The sequence below is a fragment of the Tamandua tetradactyla genome, chromosome 6 (genome assembly GCF_023851605.1).
Source record: "Tamandua tetradactyla isolate mTamTet1 chromosome 6, mTamTet1.pri, whole genome shotgun sequence".
NCBI classification, from domain to species: domain Eukaryota; kingdom Metazoa; phylum Chordata; class Mammalia; order Pilosa; family Myrmecophagidae; genus Tamandua; species Tamandua tetradactyla.
Window position 1 is genome coordinate 27,541,081 of NC_135332.1, and position 21,478 is coordinate 27,562,558.

Sequence of the window (21,478 nt, forward strand, 5' to 3'; positions counted from 1 at the left end):
AGCGAGGACCCAGACACCAGATTCCCGGGTTAGGGTGCCAGGGTGCGGAAGGCAGGGGCCCCGGCGAGGCGGGTGGTGGAGGGGTGCGGCGTGAGGTGGGAGTTGAGGGGGGTGTGACGGGAGGGGCAGCTGCACTTCTGAGAAACAGCTCGGCGTCTCAGCAGCCGCGGCCTAACCCCCCGCCTGCGGCTTCACAGCTCGCTCCTCCTGCCGCCCACGCCGCTCGGGGCCTCTCCGGGGGTCGGCAGGCCCGGCGGGGGCGGCGGCTGCCGGGGAGAGCCACAGCTCCGGGGGACGGCGCAGTGGAACTGGGGGGGAAAGAAGTGTGTGGAAAGTGGGTCGCGTGACACCCCGGGAGTAAAAAGCCATCCCTGCACCCGGGCGCGCGAGCCCGGCGTGCCCACGTGTCCCCTCCCTCCCCGCTGTCCCCTCCCAGCACACCCGGCGTCGGGAGCCAGAAGTGAAACCGGTCGGGGGTCACAGCCCAGCGCCGCCGCTCCGCCCCGCCCCGCCCTTCCGGGCACTGCAGCCTGGCAGGATCTCCCGGCGCTCGGGCGCCTGCAGGGGAGGAAACGGGGGAGGAGAAGGGGAAGTGCCCCGCGGGGCAGTCTGCAGAGCGCGACCTTCTTTCCTCGGGGGTGCCCGCTCGGAACCACTAGTGGGAACCTCGAGAGGGGCCGGCCTCGGGACCTGGAGCCGAGCGAGCGCCGGCACTTCCCGCCACGGCCACTGGGTGTCACTGCAGGCGCGCGGCTGAGCAGCCTTGGGCGCCGTGGGGAGGCCGCGACGCCTGGCCTTTGGGAGCCGGAGCACCTCCGGGCCCCGGCACAAACCCACGCAGGCCCTGCCCGGCCCTCGCAGTTAGATGCTCCGTGAGACTTCCATGCAGCGCTCAGGCCTGCCTCGTCTCTGGAGGCCCCCGCCCCATCCCGCCGACCAGCAGAGCACAGCAATGACCAACCCACTTGCCCCGTCGCAGTGCCCGTGGGCCTGTGGCCGCGGCGCCACGCCGGCCTCCTCCCGCGGGTCCCGGGACCGACGGCGCAGCTTCGCGGGCCTCCGCGGGACCGGGTTCGACGAGCGCCAGGCCTGGAAGCGCGCCCCCTGGCGAAGCGGGCCGGCCCACCCGCAGCAGAGGCTAGAGGAGCAGGCCACCGCCAGAGGCTGCTCTGTCAGGCCCGGGTTGCAGGCAGGTTGTCGGGTAGCAGAACCGCAGCGGCGCGGACCGGCTGCGTGGGTGGGTCTCCGGGTACATCCTCACTCCAACTCCAGCCTCACCTGTCAGATCTTGGGGTCCTGCCCTATTCACCTGTCCCTCTCCCCCAGAGCTCATCCCCTAGGTGTATGGGGCATGGTTGCTCAGCTGGGGGAGGAGGGCACCCGAAGGAGGGGACCCTCTGTCACAGGGCTGATGAGTGGAAGAGGGCCGGCCCCGGTAGGCTGAGGCGGGTGACGGGGATGGAAGAGTTCCTGGGCTTGGAAAATGGGGATGGTGCTCAGTAGAATGGCCCACCTCTGCCACAGGCTGTAGGATGTGACTCAGGACCCTGGCATTGGGCAGGCAGATGCGGTGAACTTGTGTGCCTGTACACCAGAGGTGGATCCCACTAGAACAATGCCTTTGATTCCTCAGGTCCAATTCCTTTCCTTGAATAAACAAGGAGGCCAACCTTGCAGCCACACCACACGCCAGGCAGGACCCCTGCTCTGCAGGCTTAGGGATAGCAAGGAGCCACCAGCCACACTGGCCCCAGGAGGTTGGTAGTTCTGCGTTGCAGGCCATTTAGGGGCAGCACCCGCTTTTCTGCGTGACAGGGACCTTGGGGAGTCCCCCAATCCTCTGGTGCGTAGACCTTCCTCGGCATGGAGAGATTGTGGGGAATTACCCATATTTTCAATGTCTTTTTGTCTGATTTCGATCATGTTCTTAAATAAGCATGTATAATTTTTATAATCAAAAGCAATTGTTTAATATAGAGAAGACGTAACTGAGACCCTAGCCCTTGCTTTCTCAACAATGCCCCTGCCTCCCTGCCACCAACCCACATACCTCCACTCCTCAGCCCCTGAGCTATCCTTGACAGTCGCTTCTGCTGTCTGGCCTCTGCAGAGCATCTCTTTGGAGGCAGCAGCCATCCGCATCCTCAAAGTTGGGTCCCTCTGCAGGCTGGCTCTGAGGACCTTCTGTCCCCTACACTCTCAGTTCTCAGCTTCTGTCTCTTCTCCAAGAAGCCCAGAGATCTCAGCCACTCACCAAGGGTGTCTACACCATCCCTGAAAACCTCCCAGGTAGCAATCAATAGTCATCATCACAGATATCCAGCTGCATCCAACTCAAGCCAAGCCAGCCACCACCTCTAAGAGGGCCCCCCGGGGCCAGGTCCCTCATAGTGACCAAAACTGAGAAGAGAGGAGGAGGGAACACAGGACAGGGAAAGACTACGTTCCACCTCCTGCAAGCTGAGCTGAGACTGGTCCCTGTGACTATAGGTAAATGTCTCTATCTCTGAGCCTCAGTTCCCCCTCCCCCTGGAGTGATACCTGCCTTCCAGAGACTCCTGTTAGCTGATTGACATGGAAAGACTTTATCAACCGCCCGATGCCTTGAGCAGTGTGCAGACACTGGGTTCTGTTTTTGTGCAACCTAAACTCTTGGGCATGATTAACAGACAACTCATTCTGACCCTTTAAGTCTGGCTCCAGCCTGGAGCCCTGGCCCCTATACCTCAAGAGGCCCTGGGCATCTGTGGCCATTCATGTAGCAGGCACTGGTCAGCTCAGTGCTCCAGGAGCAGCGAGTACTGAGGACTGTTCTGGAAAGCACCGCAAGTGGCAGGCAGCAGATTACACTGGACTATGCCTCCTCACGTGTGACTAAAAAAAGCAAAATCTACTCTCCTTCTTACTGCCTGGGCTGCAGTAAGTCCTTCAAGGTAAATTCCCAGCAAGTTCCAGGCTGGAGTGGATATGTGGCCTCTCTCCCCACCTCTGTCTGCCAGGCCTGGCAGCAGACTCCCTAGCTAGGTTTAGCTGGGGCTGGTGGGTACCCTGATCACAAGTGGTTGCCGGGGCTGCCAAGCCTGGCCCATGGGCTGGCTGCAGAGGTGGACCTTCTCAGGGTCACCTCAGGACAAGCTCCACAAGCCAGAGACAGAGCTGCAGAAAAGGGAGGGGCTTTCCAGGGGAGGGCCCCATACAGGCCACTATAGGTCCCACCATGCCTTAGGAATCTCCCCTGGAAGTCTGCCAGAGAGAGTAGCCAGACATGCTAGCCCTAGTCTAGTACTCAGACCCGGCCTGAAATCCTGGCTCTCCCACTGATTTGAGATTTGGAGCAGGTGTCCTCACTAAACTGTCAGCTTCCTCATCTGCAAAATGGGATCCCTCATGCCCAACCAGTCTCCAAGATCTGGAAAGAAGATCTACATTTTATAAAAACTTTTATTGTAAAATTTTCAAGCATATACAGGAGTAGAGAAAATAATTTAAGAAATTCCTCACCCTCCTACCCCAGGAATCCATCACCCAGCTTCAACTAATACCAACCTAGGGCCAGCCTAGGGCGCTACCCACACCGTCTCCCCTAACCTTGAGATTTTCTTTTTTTTTTTTTGCATGGGCAGGCACCGGGAATCGAACCCGGGTCTCTGGCATGGCAGGCGAGAACTCTACCTGCTAAGCCACCATGGCCCACCCCCTAACCTTGAGATTTAAAGCAAAAAGCAAAAAACAAAAAACAAAGATGAGACATCATGTCATTTCATTAAAAAAAAAAAGTATGCCTAAAAGATAATTAAAAAAAAAAAAGGCATAGCCACAATACCCCATCACACCTTAAAAAGTTAGCCATACTTCCTTAATATCATCAAATATCAAATTAGTATTCAAGTTTCTCCCCCAAAACTTATATTTTTTATGATGAATTTGGTTTGGGTCCAAATAAGGTCAACACATTACATTTGGTCATGATATCTGGAAAATTCTCAAAATTTATGGATTCCCCATCTTTTTTTCTTCTTATAATTTCATTGTCAAAGAAACTGAGTTATTTGTTCTGTAGAGTTTCCCAACCTGGAATGTGGTAACTGTATCTCCGCGTGTCATTTCACATGCTCCTCTGTTCCCAGTATTTCCTGGAAACTAGCAGTTGGATCCGGGAGATCAGTCTCAGGTTTGGTTTTTGGCAAAGGTACTATACAGTTGGGTTCACATGTCTGGAGGGGGGTATGTCTCCTTGTCATTTGAAGACTCGTCAGGAGGTTCAGGTGTTGCCAATCTGATCATTTATGATAAAATTCCTCCTTGATGTAAGAGCGAAAAATATAAAACTCTTGGAAGAAAACACTGAGTGGTGGTAGCAGTGGGCAGAAACCAGGCCCTGCAGGGGCCACCAAAGGGCAGCAGGCAGATTCACATCTAGGGAAGATGACTCCCGGTGGAGAGGAATGGAGTGGACAGGCAAGCAGAGGGCTGAGTGCTGTAGGAGCCCATGTATATGGCTTCTGGAGGGAGCTGAAAGCAGGTGTGGGGATGGGAAAGTGGGGGAAGGGGGCTGGGAGCAGGGGACAGGGGCCTGTGGGGAGGGAATGGGGCTGGTCAGTGTCACGGTCCTGGAGGTAGATGCACAACTGTGTGTGTTGGTGAGGCCTCAGAACCGCACACTGAAAAGGGTGGATTTTACTGTGTATAAATCGTATCTGCATTCTTTAACAATAATAAAGAAGCAACAACAACAAAAAAGTGGATTTATACATCCATGGACAGAATTGAGTGTCCAAATATGAACTCCAGCATTTCTAGTCAATCAATTGTCCGCAAAGGTATCTAGACGATTGATGGGAGAAAGGATCCTCTTTTCACCAAATGGTGCTGAGACAGTTGAATTATCATATGCTGAAAGGTGAATTATAGCCTCACCTCACACCGTGCACACCTGCAAAAGTCTCAGAATAGCCATAGGCCTAAATATGAGTTAAAACTATAAAACGGGGTGGGCCACGGTGGCTCAGCAGGCAAGAATGCTTGCCTGCCATGCCAGAGGACCTGGGTTCGATTCCTGGTACCTGCCCATGTAAAAAAAAAAAAACAAAAAAACAAAACTATAAAATGCCTAGAAAAAAACCATGGGAGAAAAATCTTCATGACCTTGGGTTAGATGGAGCCCTTAGATGCAACATCAAAACACAAGCAATAAAACAAAATAATAATAATAAATTGAATCTCATCAAATTCAAAATGTCTGTGCTATAAATGATACCAACAAGAAAGTGAAGACACTCCATGAAATGGAAAAAAATTATAAATCATATATATCTGATAAGGAACTTGCATCTAAAATATATATAGAATGACAAATAACCCAATTAAAAGGTGGGCAAAGGCTCTGAATAGGCATTTCTCGAAAGAAGATATACAAATGGCTAATTTGCACATGAAAAGATGCTCAACATCTTAGTTTGGTGATTGCTGAATAGGTACAGGATTTTCTTTTTAGCAGGGACAAAAATGTTCTAAAATTAAATTGTGGTGATAGCTGCACATTCCTTGTAAATATACTAAAAATCATTTTATTGTATACTCTAAGTGGGTCAGTTGTATGGTTTGTGAATGCTATCTCAATAAAGTTTTCTTCTGTTTTTTAAATCCCCCCATTAACATTTTACCTAGTGGTTTTAGCACCCATTGAATTTCCACCATTTCATTAGGGGTTGCAAAATGATGCTATTCTGATTTTATCATCTTTACTTCATTTATTAGCTGGAATTCTTCTATAATGAAAAAACCTTCCTTTCTCAACTATTTGTTACTCTGAGAAAGTTGGTACAGAAAGAGCAAGATAAAATGCCTGATTTCCTTCAATTAGCAACTTTCAGAATGATAGATTGTTTCTCTTCTAACGGTGACCAGTGTGTTTTCATTTTTGCGTGTTGTTCTACATGAACTTGTGATTTCCACATCTGGGGTATGTTTCACTCCATTGCAGAGCTTGTCCTATTCAGCTGGTCTCCTGACTGCTTCTGGCCTCACCCTCGTAGCTCTGGATAATTTCCTTGCTTCCCAGTAGAACAAAATGTAACAGGCTTATCATGTCCATTTCTTGCCTTAGACGTGGAATCTGCCATTTGTCTAGAACCCTAGTTCCATTCAACGGGAAATAGCATTTAGGAATACATTCCAGCCTTGGGGGTGGTCACTGCTATTTGGTAATCATTTTTCTAAGGGCTTTTTGGTAAATAGTGCTAGAAAAAACTTCATGACAAAATACATCTTGAATTCACACTAATTCCAATATACAAATTACAATTGCAGAGTCTTTACCTAATTGTTTTATATGTTTACCTCTTTTCTCATACACTGGGAATCTTGGTTTCCATTTTCCTTTTCCTTTTTTAATGAGAAAATGAATGTGAACAGGCCATAAAGGGTGAAATCCTGTACTGATACGGGGACTTATCACACCAGCTAGTCCGGGACTGGCTGAGGGTAGGGCTGACTCCCTCCATCTACCAGGCACTGACAGGATTACCTCTCTGGCTTCAGGCCCTGTCAGGAAATCTCACCCAGATGACAGTCCCTTGTCCATTCATTCACGTAACAAGCAATTCTTGGGTACCTGCCACATGTCAGGCTCCATAGCTGCCCATGGAGACGCTCAGATGACCCTCAAGAAACATACAGGACAGCTGGTCTGAGACCTCAATCCATCTGACACGTTCCCCAAGACCTCAACTGGCCCCCTCCTCTCCCACCTTCTTCCAGCTAGTAGGATTCGGCCAGACAGAACTCATGGGTGTATCAAAAAATAATCTTTATTGTCACTGGTATAAAACAGAGCAGATCAACTGGCCTCTCAGTCTGTACAAAGTGTGGGGCATAGGCCCACCTGGGCTGCCCTGTCTCTCCCATAATAAACAGTCCCAGAGCGGTGCCCCCCAAATCCTACGGAGGGGAGAGGGACACCCCGAGTGCCTTCCCTTGAGGAGAGGGGTTGAGAATGGGTTGCCTGAGGAAGGGGAAGGCCCAGGAGAGTAAACCAGAGTGGGTGGGGGCACCACCCTCTGTACCCCCCACACCCACTCTGAAAGCGGGCTCAGGGGGTGCGGGGAAGCGGGCTGAGCCACGGCTCCGGGGCAGGGCTCAGAGGGCCACGCGGGTGCAGCAGTGGCGCAGCAGGCAGGGCAGGATGCCGCGGTTCAGCTGGTGGAACTCCACGAGCTGCAGCAGGTCCGTGAAGCGGGTCCGGCCCTCGTCCATGCTGAAGTACAGGCGGCCCTCCTCCTCGCTCTGGGGGGCGGCCATGGGGGGGCCAAAGGTCAGGGCGGGGCATGAGGTTTGGGGCGCTCCCTCCTGGGCCTCTCCCGTTCAGGCTGGGGGCGCCTCTGGAGGGAGCTCCACAAGGAGGACAAGTTGCCAGGGGCCCTGGGGGTCCAGTGCCGGGATCCGCGGGCGCCCCGTGGAAGGGACGGATTACTCACCGGCAGGATGAGATAATGCTTGACCTTCTGCAGGTGACACAGAGAGAGGACGAAGCCCTGTGGGTTCCGCTGACTCTCCCGGACCAGGAACAGGCTGTCGGGAAACAGGGGCGATGTCACCAGAGGACACGCTGCTGCCACCCTGACCTGGGGTCTCTCTCAGCCCCTGGGCCCATTGGCCCACCCAGTCCTGTCCCTTACCCGTCCACCAGGCCCTGCTGCCCGATGAGCTGCTGGCTCTCCTCCCGGGAAATGCGTCCATGGAACCAGGGCTGGGTGCGGTGGATGGCTGGGGCGGGGGGAAGGCAGGGGGACAGTCACTCCCAGTCTGCCACCCCCCCCTCCCAGGAATGCTCGGAGAAGCCGGGGCAGCCCCAACCCCTGAGGCCTCCGGGCCCTCACCTGCACTCAGGCTCGTGCCTGAGCATGGGGTGGGCAGACTCAGGCGGTGGTTTGTCTTCTTCTGCAGAGTGTGGGGGACAGAGGGAAGTCAGAGCCTGGCTGGCACCTCCGGAATGAAATCCCCTTTCCCCAGCCGGGGCCCCCTCCCATTGCCCCTCTCTTCCTCCCATAGGGAGAGGGGGTCCCAGCACAGACATGCGGACGGCTGCAGGCCGCTCACCCTCCAAGCCTGGGCCTCCTCCAGGGCTGCGCTCAAGGCTTCCCGGGGATTCTCAATGACACGCCCAGCATGGCCAGAGAAGTCCATGGCCACCAGGGTATTATCCGAGACACTCCTCTGAGGTGGGATAGGATGGGGTGAGGGGGTCAGTACAGGACTGAGGTGGCCCCGGGACAGGACCCAGGGACCCCCCCCCCCCACTGTGCCCCCTCTACACTCACCAAGGGTGGGGAACCCCAATAGGATGGGCGAAGGTGGCGAGACTGGGCCTGCTGGTAATTCTTATACAGCTGTGCCCCATACTAGTGGGGTGGGGAGAGAAAGAGGGCCTGAGGTCAGGCAGTCCTGGGGCCGGGCTGTGACTCCCAAGAGCAGGGCAGGGTCTCTGCCATTGGGTAGGGAACTTCCTGAAGCCAGGGCTGGGACTCCAGACCTTGCACCAGGGGTGCTCAGAGAGCAGGGCTGTGCCACCCCTCATGCCAGGGATCCCAGGGGCAGGGTCTCACCTTGAAGAGGCGGAAAGCAGCCAGCCAGCAGGTGCGGCTCTGCTCGTCCTCACTGCAGAAGATGCGGAGGCCCTTGTGGCCATTCCGAAGCTTGTTGGGCTACAGGGAGAGGAAAGCAGCTGGTCCCAGATCTATCTTTAGGACCAGACATCTGTCCCCCAACTCCATGGAGCAAGGCAGAACTTAACGGCTCTCCAGCTGGGACAGGGCGCAGGGAGAAGAGTTTGGGTGGCCCAGAATGGAGCTCAGAAGCCCAAGGTAGGATCCAGGACCCACAGCAGCAACCACTCCCTTCCAGGCCAGGGTCTTCACCTTGACACAGAAGCCGAAGTCCGTGGGCATCCCGTAGAGCTTGCGGCCCTGGGTCACCATGTACACATTAGACTCGTTCACGTCTGCCACGTACTGCAAGTGCCTGGGGTCCTGAGCGGCATGAGTGAGCCCAGTTTGGTGCAGGCAGACCCAATGCCCCCATTACCAGCCCCGTAAACCAGGGGGGAAGATTCAAGCCCAGAGACGGGATGGGAAGCGTCTGAGGTCACACAGCACACCTGCCCTTCCCAATGCGGGTAAGCTGGGCAGGAGGGTAGGGGCAAGAAACCAGAGGGAGTCAGCCGGGGGAGAGGACAGAGCAGCTGAGGGTCTCAGGGCCCAGAAGGGGTGATCCACGGGTCTGACAGGGAGTGGGTGACTTCTAGAAGGACTAGAGGTGGGAAGCCCCAGCTGGGGCTGGGGCTGGCACAGAGCCCTCACCTTGGAGGTGCCCTTGGCGGAGTAATAGAGGCCAGACCGGCGCAGGAAGCAGAAGAAGCGTTTCCAGAGCTTGCGTCCTGATCCGCGCAGCTGTAGGAAGCCCTGGATCTCAGGGAAGCTGCCCGCATTCAGGAAGTTCTTAGGCCAGAGGAGAGCAGGCGGAGGGTGAGAGGCGTGGAGGGGATAGGCAGGACCCACCTCAAGGACTTCAGGGGACCCTTTACCAGGGGAGGTGCTCCCTGTGCATTTATCGTCCCCATTTTGCAGAGAAGGAACCACGAGCCAGGGAAGTGGCTTATCCACAGCCCCGGAAGGCAGCTGGGCGCTCTCCACCTCATGGAGGGAGGCACAGGTCTTAAGGGCTGGAAGCGTTGGGGGATGCTGGGGCAGGGGTGGGCGTGGGCATGAATGTGAGGGGAAATGGGGGTCCCCTCACCTGAATGAGCTCTTCATGAGATTTGCCCGTGTGTGTATCAAGACAACTGGAAACCATCTTTTCTGGGAACAGGGAGTGCTGGGGAAAGGAAGACGTCAGAGGTCAGGGATCGTGGGTCCCCAAGCTGGAAATGGGGGTGTCCCAGCACCCAGAACTTCACACACACTTACTGGGGAACTCTTGAACAACTCATACTTGGCGAAGTTTTTCCGGAAGACAAAGCGGCTGTCTCCGCCAACGGGCCAGGCAGCCTGCACTTCCACCACGGACTCATGGTCCTCCAGGCCCCGCTCTGAGGTCAAGGGCAAAGGACAGGGGTCAGTGGAGACCCGCCAGGCCCCCCACCCCCACCCCCAGAGGACCCACGTGCCTAGGCTGAGATGTGAGGCATCTCCCACATCCAGGCAGCTCCTCTGCACCCCAACTCACCCAGTGCTAGATGGGGGTGGCACTCCACCAGCCCCCAGTTCTCATCACTAAGGGCATGGGCTCGCTGCACCAGCATCTCGCACACATGGCGAGCCGTGGCGCCCGCTGCCACCTCCACAGACCGGCAGGTGCCGTCTTCACTGTACACCTTGACCACCTGCAGCCCAGGGATTACAAATGATCTGGGGGAAATCAAAGGATGGTTCTCTCCCTTTCCCCACGTGCTAACACACACGCGCGCACACATCCACACACATCCACACACACCCAAGGTAGTGCTGTATCCACCCCAGGGCCTCCCTCCCCCTTCTTGCCTTCCCTTCTTTCCCAGGAAAACTCACATGGGGGCGACTGGCATCTCGGGAGAGCAGACCCCTTGTGCTGGAGGATCCCCCAAGAATGGGGCTGTGTGAAGGAGGACTGCAGAGCTCAGGGAAGGGGTTGGGGATGGAGGGCAGAGAGGTTGCCCGTAGCTCTTCCTCCCGAAGCCTCCTATGGGGGCCGGGGTGGGGGAGAGTCGGCTGTCATCCCCTATATATTACCTGGCGTAGACCTGCCTCCCCGGCCCCTCCCAGCCCCACTGCCCCATTGTACCTGCTGGTGGGGATAGGCAGGGGCTGGGACTTCTTCACCTCCCCGGGCAGAGGGGAATCAAGGGGTGGGGGAGTTCCAGGGGGGGTCCCAGGGGCTGAGGAAAGATCTTCTGGGGAGCTGCTGAGATGAGGCAGAGACAGATCCAGCTCCATGACATCTGAGGGAGAAGAGGGAGCTGAATGCAGCACTTATATGTCCCTGTCCTGGGGAGAGAGGCCAAGGGGACCCAGACCTCCTGCTTGCACACAGCTATCAGGGTTCACACAGCACCTCACTGCTCCCCCTCTAACTGGATTTTCCACAGGGAAGGATAGAACGGGCCCCAATTTTTAAAAGGGGACTCGGAGTTCCTGAGAAAGATGCATGTTTGCCCTGGGTTACAGGTGAGTCAGGGGGCTGGAACTTGGTTTGGGACTCCAAGTTCAGTGCTCTTCCTTTAGCCCTGAGTTGTCCAGGGAAAAAGGGCTAAGAGGGCCCCCTCCCCCTGCCCAAGCTTGGCAGCAGCAACAAAGACTGCACAACCCATAGACTGTCTGGGGCTCAGGCTCTCAGTGTCAGTGCAAAGGGCCACCTCTCTGCCTCCAAGCGTGGGGCCCTCACTCTGCTGGGCTCTGCCCCGGGTTTTTCCAGTGCTTTGTTGTCAGACCCAGTTGCCAGAGCCTGTTGTGGCAACGCCTGCCCAAGTGATGAGTGATGCACAGAAGGGGAGATGGGGGTGGGGAAGGGCACGACTGGAACCGGGAGGGCAGGAGGGCAGACTTCGCTGTGATGGGAGGGGAAGGTCTCGCCTCAGGGACTTTGCCCCAGCAGCCCCCAAATCTGGCACCCCAACCCAGGCACCTCCTCCTGCCCAAATCTCTCAAGCCCCAGTGCCACCTCTTCCGAGCAGCCTTCCTGGGTTTTCCACATCCTGCCTGTCAGCTCATTCTTAGCACTGTGCTGGGGCCTCTGCACCAAGACTGTGTGCCTGTCTCGTCCACCCCCTACTCTGACACTCCAACATCCCCAGGCAAGACCAGTCTTACCTGTGTCTTACCAGCCATGGGTGCTGCACAGGCACCCAGGGCAAGTCAAGATGGGAAAAAGATGCCCACTGCTGGGTAGAGGCTGTGCTGGCCCCTTCTCCGCAGGAACCAAGCAGGCCCCTGGGCTGGGCTGTGTCCTGGGAGAATCTGCCCAGGAGAGTTTGCCAATCCCAGCTGGTTCCCAGGCCCCTGTCCACTCCCAGGACACTGGCCAGACCAGTCCTAAAAGGCTGCCTAGGGTACCTGGCATTGCCCCCAAGATGGGCAGACACCTGATCTTAAAGTGAGAGCATGGGGGACTTTGGGGGACAGGTGAGTCAGGGCAGGGTGGGAACAGCACTGCCTGGGCTCTCCATTCAACCTTGACTCATCTGCACAACTTCCTGGCTTAGGAGAAACACAAACAGCTCTGCCTCTGCCCCCCCCCCCCCACCTGCACCCTGCCACAACCTACTGTATCCTGGGAGGAGTGGGGGCGGCACAGGGCAGGGAGGAGGATGCCTGGTGGAGGATCCTCTGACATCATCTCCTCCCACCTCCGACTCCCCCAGTCCAGGTGGATTCCACAACCGGCCTGACCTCAGGCCTGAAGCCACCACCCAGCCCAGGAGCCCCTGGCCCAGTAAGGAGAGAGGAAAGACCAGGCCTGGATTCAGAGACCCATCTGGAGCAGGGCTGGCCTTGCAGCGGCACCCCATCCCTCCCCAGAGCAGCGCTCAGCATTCCCTACCAGGTCTCTGCTGCTGAGGCCCATCCCCAGCACCCAGGACTCAGCCAGCCAAAAGGAACTGTGTGTGTCACTCCCCAGGTCACGAGGCTCCAACCTACACACTCACGCACCCCTCCTGTGTGTCCTGGCCAAGGGGTACCACAGGGGCCAGAAGAGAAAGTCAAAACACCAAGAGGGCAGGTGGAGACCAGCAGACAGGGCGAAGGCCCTGGAGAGAGCCAGCCAGGGAGGTAGTCCCGGGGGGGGGGGGGGGGTGCAAAACACACCCCAGTGAGAACATAAACATCAGGTACCGAAACAGGAAAACACAATGCCCCAACCCCGCCCCCGCTGGCCTCTGGCAATGGAGCCCAGATGACCTCATTCCAGGGAGGGGAGCGGGGAGGGGCTGCAGGGGCTACCCAACCATGGGGTGGGGAGCGGACCCAGTCCTTCCCCACTCACCCGGGAGGAACCTGGAGGGCAGTGTTTGGCAGGGAGGTGTGTCATGGATTCAAATCCGAATAGTCCCAAATCAGAGGACCAAAGTGCAGGCTCAAGACTCGGGTTCAGGCCTTCAGGCTCCTTCCGACCTACTCTTCAGACCCCCACCCCCACCCCTGCCGGGCCAGAAAGGAGTGAGGCCGGCAGGACCACCCAGACGGGGTGGAGATAAAGGGGTCCTCTCAGAGGGGTCTGGGAAGCCCCTCCTCCCAAGAGATCTGGAGCTTACAAACTGGGTCCCTAGGAAAGCGTCCCTTGGAGAGACCAACCCCCGAAATCAGTTTGTCTCTTCAACGCTGTACCTCCAAAGCCGCAGCTCCCCCAACAGCCTCTCCTGCCCCTGCAGCTCCAGTCCCACCCTCCCGCCCGGCCGCCCAGCCTCCTGGTTTACTTCCTGAATCTTGCCCCACCTGGCTTGCCCCAAGGGCGGGTGACAGGACCCAGTGTTTAGAGCCAACAGAAAACAAGGCCACCTTCGTGACTTCCCAGGGCAGGAGCAGAGGCGTCCGCCGAGGGCATACAGGGGGAGTGGGGGGGGCCCCACCTGGCCAGGTACTCCACGCTCCGCCCTCCCCCCCCCCCCCCAGGATTCACTGACGGGGGGAGGCTTCCCCTTTGGGGAAGCTAGCCCAGGCAGGGCCCTGGGGAGGAGGCAGGAAACCCCTAGGTGACCTGGAATGGGAGGGGGGGGAGCCAGGACCCTGAGGCCCCGCCCACACCCTCACTCAGGAAAGAAAACAGCCAATGGGAAAAGTTGGAGGGGAGGGGGCAGCTCTTTTAAAGTTTAATTTAAGAAGAAGTCTCGTGTGGCCCAGTCTGTGGAGTTAATCATTACAGGCCACTCGCCTTTATGGAGATGCCCCCCCACCCCCATTCCCACCCTACAGCCGGCTGTGGGGAGAGGAGACAGCAGAGTCCAGGCCGGGCGGGCCGGGAGGGGGAGGGGCTCCCGGGGGCCGCGGGGAGGGCGTCCCACCTGCAGGCAGGTGCATTCCTGGTCCTCAGTGCACCAGGCAGACTCAGGCCCCGGACCCCAGTCTCACCAATGGGGGACTGCCTGTTGCCTACCGTTCACGCCCCCCACCCTCTCCCTAGGTCCCACCCAGCAGGCCCTCCCAGCTTAGCCCCCCAGCCTTCCTGGGCAACTTTATTCCCAAGCCTGGAGGGGCCCAGGGCCTGCCCCGCCCCACCCCCCAATTTCTGCCCGCTGCGGGTAGACCCCCGGGTCCCGCAGCTGGCCCCCAGACCTGGGCCCCCAGGTGCCACAGTCAGTTGAGATGGGGGCCCAGCAATTTAGAGAATACCTTTCCTTCGCTGCCCTGTGAGTGGGGGTGGGGGCTCCCGCGGAGACATCTGTCCAAACTGAGGACAAATGAGGCTGAGCGAGGGAGGGTAGTGGGGGCAGAACCCATCCCTCTCTTGCAGGGTGTGTGGGGAGGGAGTAGTTTCAGCGGGAAAAGTGGTATCTCCCAAAGGCAAGAATCCAAACTCTTACCTCCCCATCCCCATCAGCGGGTATGTCCAGAGGGTGTGAGGGGGTGTGGGGAGGAAACCCAGGAGCTGGGAGGACAGGAAACGAGAGTAGGGGAGGATGGAGGAAGGGGCGGGATGGGAGACAGGAGGGAAAAAAAACAGTGAGGCCACCGGAGCCACACAACAGGAGGCAGAAGCTTTCCAGGTTGACCCGGACCCCCAACAGGCTGGTGTCTCCACCCCCAAGGTGAGGTGGCTGCTCTGGTCCTTACCTGGTCCCTGCATGACGGTGTACCTGGCTGGGACCACTGGTTTAGGGGGAGACACGCCAGGCCTTAACTACCTGTCCCCCCCACCCCTCGTCCCCCAGCCCTAGCCAGACCCCGCCAAGAGGGAAGGGGAGCGGGAAAGCCAGCCCACACCTGTCCCCACACCTGGGCAGCCAGCCAGCCAGCCGCTGGCCCCACGTCGGGCACGGGCTGGGGCCCTGGTGCAGCTAGGGGTGGGGGTGGGATGTCGTCTGGGACCAATCTCGTTCCCCTTACCTAGAAGAGACCCAGCAGGAGGAGTCGGACACCGGGTCCCAAGGCGGGCTCTGTCTAGGAACCGGGGACACTTGGGTATGATTGCAAATCCGCTCCGGCTTCTCTACAGGTGGTGGGAGGGTGTCCAAACTTTGGACGTAGAAGTCGGCGGGGAGCCCTGTATGTCCAGACTTCAGGCCCAGGAAAGCTAAAATTATCTTGGGCAGGTGGGGGCGGGGCCTGGGGGCGGGGCCTGGGAGGAGGAAGCAAAGGAGAAGGGGGCGGAGACTCCCTGACACTCAACGCCGCCTGGGATTGTTTTCGCCCTTCCTAGCCTGGCAGCAGGTGCCAGGGGAAGGTGCAGGTGCCCAAAGAGAGGCGGGGAAGACAGTGGCACAGAACAACATCGAGGGAAAATCAAGAGGCCTGACAACCTCTGCGAGGTTGAGGGCTGGGGGCTGGAAGATAAAAGGAAACCGTGGACCCACTATTCCCCCTGCCACTCCCCAAACCTGGCCTGTTTATTGGCCAAGCTAGGGGGCCTGTCTGGGGCTCCAGGTCCCACCTCCTCGGGCAAAGGACACTGAGAAGGAGAGGAGGCAGCCAGAGGGGAGTCCAGCACCATGGCCTGCCCGTTCACCTCCAGCTGCATCACACGTAGGCTTCACCCTGACCTCAGGGGCACCCAGAGTGTTCTCCCTTCTGATCAAACCCTAACCAAACCCTTAGCTTCCCCCCTCTAAATTATAGGGGGCAGGTGGGATCCTATCTAAAATTGTAGGTGTGAGATTGGAGGAGCTGGTGATATGGAGAAAGCTCTGACCAGGTCGCCAGGGGCCACCCTGCAGAGTGACCCCTTTGGGTCGTTGAGACTCAGGCAAGCACAGGACAGGGAGAGGCGCTGAGATCAGACAGCTGAGGACTTCCCAGTCTGATGGGCTGACAGTTGGGTGAACAAACAATCCCACAGGATGATAAGGTGTGCCCTGGGGGAGCAGAGGAGTGGCTCCAGCCTCAACTTTCTCCAAACTGGGCATTCCTTGAAAAAAATCAGTATGACTAGGCAAAGCAAAGAGGTGGGAGAGGGAGACAAGGTCACCATACTGTGCAAAACGCAGAGTGGACAGACAATTCAAGCATCCACTCCTTCGTTCAGCTGATATTTGATACGCCCCAAATTTGATAAGCCCCATGCTATCAGCACCAAAAACAGACCCCACCCTTATCCCCAGGCAGCTCAGTCTGGGAGAATGAGGTTAACCAAGGCTCACACCAGTAAATAAGAAATGACAGGTGACAACTGTGCTGGGAGAATGACTAACACAGGAGTGGGGAAGACTTCTCTGTAGAAGTGACAATTGAGCTGAGGGAAGCTGACTGGGGTGCAGCTGGGGGACAACAGGTGGGGAGACCATACTGAGAGGCAGAGAGGAGGTGCAGGAAAAGGGAAGGAGATGAGGCCACACAGGTAAGACCTGGCAGGTGTGGGGAAAGGTAAGGGCCGTGGACTGCTCTCAGCTATGTTTCTCAAAGCAGAGTCTGTGAAACGCCTGCCTCTAAATCTCCCTGGGCCTGTGTACAAACAGATCTCTGGTCTCCTCCCAACCTGCTGAATGTCAGTCTCTGGGGCTGGGACCCAGGAATGTGTGTTATTGCAAACAGGGTTGAAGAGCAATTCATCCTGTCCGTCCAGACTGGTGGGAGCAGTGGGCAGAGGCCAAGCCCTGCAGGGGCCATCTGGGCTTAAGTGGAGGCAAAGGGCAGCAGGCAGATTCACATCTAGGAAAGATGACTCTGGGTAGAGAGGAATGGGGTGGAGAGGCAAGCCAGGCTCAGGGCAGCAGGCAGATTCACATCTAGGAAAGATGACTCTGGGTAGAGAGGAATGGGGTGGAGAGGCAAGCCAGGCTCAGAGGGCTGAGTGCTGTAGGAGCCCATGTGTACGGCTTCTGAAGGGAGTTGAAAGCAGGTGTGGGGATGGGGAGGGGGGCAGGGATGGGAGCAGGGCACAGGGGCCTGTGGGGAGGGAATGGGGCTGGTCAGTGTCACGGTCCTGGAGGTGGATGCACAACTGTGTGTGTTGGTGAGGCCTCAGAACCACACACTCAAGAGGGTGGGTTTTACTGTGTATAAATCGTATCTGCATTCTTTAACAATAATAAAGAAGAAGCAACAAGAACAAAAAAGTGGATTTATACATCCATGGACAGAATCGAGTGTCCAAATATAAACCCCAGCATTTCTAGTCAATCAGTTTTCTACAAAGGTGTCAAGACAATTCAATAGAGGAAATGATAGTCTTTTCAACAAATGGTGCCGAGACAATCTAACATCATATGCTTTAAGATGAATTTAGATCCTCACCTCACACCATGCACACAAAGTATCTCAGAATAGAGCACAGAGACTGCAGTCATGTGAGACAGGCCCCACTGGAGCAAAGTGCAGGTTCCAGCTCCTGGAAACGGGGTGGTCCTGGTATGCCCAGCACCCAGGTGGCCCCGTCTGCGGAAAGAGTGCCAGGCCAAGCTGAATGAACGCAAGGAACTATAGGACAAGAGGAAGGGAGAGGCCATTACTGCAACGACCTGCCTGACAAGCTTTGGTGGATCACCTTGTGTGGGGGTGGCCGAGTCCTCCATGGACCAGAGGCTGAAGACCACCAGGCGAAGACCAGTCCAGGCTGCCAATATGCCAAGCAGACAGGCCACTGGACTGCGATGGTGGAGAATGTCAACCAGGTACTTCAAGAAACAGAGATGTGGAGACCTGGGCTGGAAGTATGGAGCTGTAATTCACATCATTGTCACCACACTGGAATATGGCCACAAAGGGCAGCTGTAGTCTGCCCCCTCCTGCCTCTCTCCCCTTCCCCCCATCTCAACCGTCCTACCTCACCCCTGGAGTCAGGAAGAAGGATGACAGGACATGAATAAAACACAAACCTCCATTTTTATAAAAAAAAAAAGAAAAAAGAAAAGGCCATAGACCTAAATATAAGAGCTAAAGCTATAAAACTCCTAGAAGAAACTACAGGAGAGAAATTGTCAGGACCTTGAGTTAGACAGAGCTCTTAGATACAGCAAAGAACAAGCTACAAAAGAAAAAAAATAGATAAGTTGCATCTCGTCAAAATGAAAAACTTTTGTGCTACAAATAATACCATCAAGAAAGTGAAAAGACAACCCACTTAATGGAAGAAACTATTTGCAAATCATATATATCTGATAAAGTACTTGTATCTAAAACACACAGAACTCTTAAACTCAGTAATAAAAAGACAAATAATGCAATTAAAAATGGGCAAAAGACTTGAACAGGCATTTCTCCAAAGATGTACAAATAGCTAAATAAGCACATGAAAAGGTGCTCAACATTATTAGTCATCAGGGAAATGGAAATTAAAACCACAGTGAGATACTACCTCACACCCACCAAGACAGCTAATCAAAAACAGGCAATAACAAGTGTCAACAAGGATGTGGAGAAACTGGAATCCTCATTCCTTGCTAGCTGGAATGTAAAATGGTACAGCCACTGGAAAAGCAGTTTGGCATTTTCTTTAAAAATTAAACATACACGGTGCAAGGGTAGTTCAGTGGTGGAATTCTCGTCTGCCATGCGGGAGACAGGGGTTCAATTCCCAGCCCTTTTACCCTTGTACTCCCGCCCCCCCAAAAAAAAAAATCAACAAATGATGCTGTCGTAACAGGATACTCACATGGAAAAAGAATGGAATGTGACCCCACCACACAGCATACAAGAAAAAAAAAATTAAACATAAACTTACCTTTTAACCCAGCAATTCCACTCCTAGGAATTTCTCCAAGAGAAATGGAAATTTATGTCCATACAAAGACATAACGAATATTTATAGCAGCATTATTCAAAATTAGCCAAAACGGGAAACCCAAATATTCATCAACTGGCGAAAGGATAAACAAATGCAATACTCCTCGGTGATGATAAGGAATAACTATTGATACATGCTACAGCATGGATGAATCTCAAAGCCATGCTGAATAAAAGAAGCCAGAAGCAAAAGACCATATACTGTGTGATCCGTTTATATGAAATGTCCAGGTAAGAATGGAGTTGGGTACATGGATTAACTGCAAACAGGCAGGAGGGATCTTTCCCAGCTGATGGAAATGTTCTAAAACTGGATCGTGTGATGGTTGCATAACTCTTTAAATCACTGAATTGCTAAAAATGAATGGGTTGAAGGAATGCTAGAGAGGGGAGATCTGTTAAGATATTGAGTTGGTACTCCATAAGCAGCGAGGACTTAGGCAGCTTGTTTCCAGAGTTGTAAAATGGAAATAATGATCCCAGCCTGTACTGAGAGGCTGGGATGAGATGGAAGTCTGCCAGAACTGGGCACATATGATGGAAGCATCGCCCGAGGAACGGGTGCCCCAAAGCCTGAGGTTCCCATGTGCAGGGAAGAGAGGCAGTTTAGAGCTTCCGAGTCAGAGGTACCTGGCTAGGTAATTCTGGAGCGGCTGAAAAACGCCATCAGAAAGTGAGAGCAATGGTAACTTTCACATACCATCAGGCATATCCAACCCATCCCCAAGACCCTGGGCTGCTCGCCCTACCGCTTCCTGCTCCTTTTTGTAAACTGAAAGGGATTTTCAGTCTTAAGATTTTTGCTCGGGTTTGGGGCAAGTCCGGCCCTCTGAGAACCCGGGCCGGGAGCCCGGAGCTTCGGACGCGAGCCCGCGAACTGGGGCGAGAGTCATTACGTAACAGCGGCTGCAACCTGCAGGGGGCGCCCGGATGCAGCGCTGGTCTCCGGCCCGGCGGCCCCGCAGCCCCGCCCCGTCACGTGCCCGCGCCGCCGCGTCACACCCGGAAGCCGCGGCCCGAGCAGAGCGGGCAGCGATGAGTGGGGAGCTGGGGCCAATATCCGTGGCGCCCCCTTCCGGGGAGGTGGAACCGGGAAGTGGGGTCCGCATCGTGGTAGAGTACTGGTGAGCGTCCCTGGCCGGTGGGGGCCCCAGGCCCGACAGGAATGGGTTCACGGGAAGCCCCACACCCGAAGCCCCAGCCGACCCCAGATCCCTTCTCCCCAGTGAACCCTGCGGTTTCGAGGCGACCTACCTGGAGCTGGCGAGCGCCGTGAAGGAGCAGTATCCTGGCATCGAGATCGAGTCACGCTTGGGGGGCACAGGTAAGGCCCTTAGAACACCTGCTGAGTCATTCTGCGTTCCAAATCCCAGCGCTACCACTTTCTAGCTCTGACATTGTCTGGTTTATAATAGTGTCCAGCAGTAAAATGTAAAATGGCCTAAGTGGGGGTGGGGGAGACAGATGAGTCCTGTAGGGAAAAACCGGTGAGACTGCCAAAGTGTAGTTTTTTGGGGAGAGAGAACACCACCGGGTGTTGAAGACTTCAGAGGGACACAGGTGGATCTTCCCTAGGTCCCTTTAACATGGGCTCAACATTGGTGGAAGGGGCTATAAATGAGTCTCTAATGGGGCCAATGGGGGGCATGGAGGATCCATTTAGAGAGCCTTCTTTGATATCTGCCTCTGCTCCCCGCATACCATTCATTCATCCATTTAATACCAGGGGCCTTTGAGATCGAGATCAATGGACAGCTGGTGTTCTCCAAGCTAGAGAACGGGGGCTTTCCTTATGAGAAAGACGTGAGTATTTGCAGTGTTGGGAGAACCCCTGGGTCACTGTCCCTACAGTGTCTCACACCATTCCCATCTCTGCTCTCTAGCTTATTGAGGCCATCCGAAGAGCTAGTAATGGAGAACCTCTAGAAAAGATCACCAACAGCCGTCCTCCCTGCGTCATCCTGTGACTGCACACGTTCCTGGGTTCCTACTCTGTTCTGGGGACCAAGCCTTGGTATCCCCTTTGGTTCTGTTGGGGCTCCTCCTCTGCCTCTTTTCCGTCACTGAGCTCCTGAAAGCAACAGACCCGACTTCCATTTTGCCCCTTGGGATGCAAGGGAGGGGAGGGGAATAGAAGCTTCTGTGGTCTTGGGGACAGGAGATCCTCCCCATGGACATTTCCACAGACCCCTTATATTCCCTACTCATAAGCAGTGCCCACAGAAGCCTAGTTTCTTCCTCAGCTTGACAATACTGTCAGATGCCACTGTAGTTTTAATTTATTCTTCAGTTCTGGGCAGTGTCAACTATTGGCAATAAAGGGCACTACAAACACTGTGCCAACTAGTATGTGTTTTATGTCCAGCACAGAGATGTGTGGTACAGGGGGCACCTGTACCAGCAGGGTGGCTATGCTGGGTAGGTAGGCTTTTTCTAGCTAGTTCCTTAGTTCTGTGGGTTCCTCTGACAGCCAAGGCTGGGAAAATGGGTCACAAAGTAGACACTGCCTCTTCTCTCCCCCATCCCCCACCCTCTTTACCCAGAGGGAGGAAATTGCCCCACTCTGGTGGGTGGCT

At 55.5% G+C, this 21,478-nt stretch overlaps 2 protein-coding genes across 4 annotated transcripts; one reads left to right on the forward strand and one right to left on the reverse strand.

The window, feature by feature from the left end:
* Window positions 1-6,791: 6,791 nt before the first annotated feature.
* Window positions 6,792-15,241, reverse strand: GRB7 (growth factor receptor bound protein 7). 3 transcript variants are annotated; one of them, XM_077163041.1, is made up of 16 exons: window positions 15,072-15,241; window positions 14,358-14,415; window positions 10,816-10,972; window positions 10,563-10,713; window positions 10,222-10,378; window positions 9,963-10,084; window positions 9,793-9,870; window positions 9,357-9,494; window positions 8,916-9,026; window positions 8,604-8,702; window positions 8,319-8,399; window positions 8,098-8,214; window positions 7,878-7,938; window positions 7,677-7,764; window positions 7,476-7,569; window positions 6,792-7,284 (listed from the first exon to the last, which is right to left on the reverse strand). In XM_077163041.1, the coding sequence occupies exons 2-16, from the start codon at window positions 14,404-14,406 to the stop codon at window positions 7,138-7,140; spliced, it is 1,650 nt and encodes a 549-aa protein (XP_077019156.1). In that variant the 5' UTR covers window positions 14,407-14,415; window positions 15,072-15,241; the 3' UTR covers window positions 6,792-7,137. The 3 variants fall into 3 exon arrangements, with proteins under 3 accessions (XP_077019156.1, XP_077019157.1, XP_077019158.1); XM_077163042.1 differs by lacking the exon at window positions 14,358-14,415; XM_077163043.1 differs by lacking the exons at window positions 14,358-14,415; window positions 15,072-15,241 and adding an exon at window positions 13,356-13,397.
* Window positions 15,242-19,886: 4,645 nt separating this feature from the next.
* On the forward strand, window positions 19,887-21,241 carry MIEN1 (migration and invasion enhancer 1). Its single transcript, XM_077164521.1, has 4 exons — window positions 19,887-20,026; window positions 20,129-20,226; window positions 20,629-20,705; window positions 20,786-21,241. The coding sequence occupies exons 1-4, from the start codon at window positions 19,938-19,940 to the stop codon at window positions 20,867-20,869; spliced, it is 348 nt and encodes a 115-aa protein (XP_077020636.1). The 5' UTR covers window positions 19,887-19,937; the 3' UTR covers window positions 20,870-21,241.
* The last annotated feature ends 237 nt before the right edge of the window (window positions 21,242-21,478 follow it).

Coding starts and splice junctions, on each gene's coding strand:
- GRB7 (XM_077163041.1), bottom strand. CDS start 14,406: ATGTCTCCGCGGGAGCCCCCACCCCCACTCACAGGGCAGCGAAGGAAA. Junction 9,871..9,962: donor AGTTGTTCAAGAGTTCCCCA/GTAAGTGTGTGT, acceptor TCCTTTCCCCAG/CACTCCCTGTTCCCAGAAAA. Junction 7,765..7,877: donor AGGCACGAGCCTGAGTGCAG/GTGAGGGCCCGG, acceptor CCCCCGCCCCAG/CCATCCACCGCACCCAGCCC.
- MIEN1 (XM_077164521.1), top strand. CDS start 19,938: ATGAGTGGGGAGCTGGGGCCAATATCCGTGGCGCCCCCTTCCGGGGAG. Junction 20,027..20,128: donor CGCATCGTGGTAGAGTACTG/GTGAGCGTCCCT, acceptor CCTTCTCCCCAG/TGAACCCTGCGGTTTCGAGG. Junction 20,227..20,628: donor GTCACGCTTGGGGGGCACAG/GTAAGGCCCTTA, acceptor ATTTAATACCAG/GGGCCTTTGAGATCGAGATC.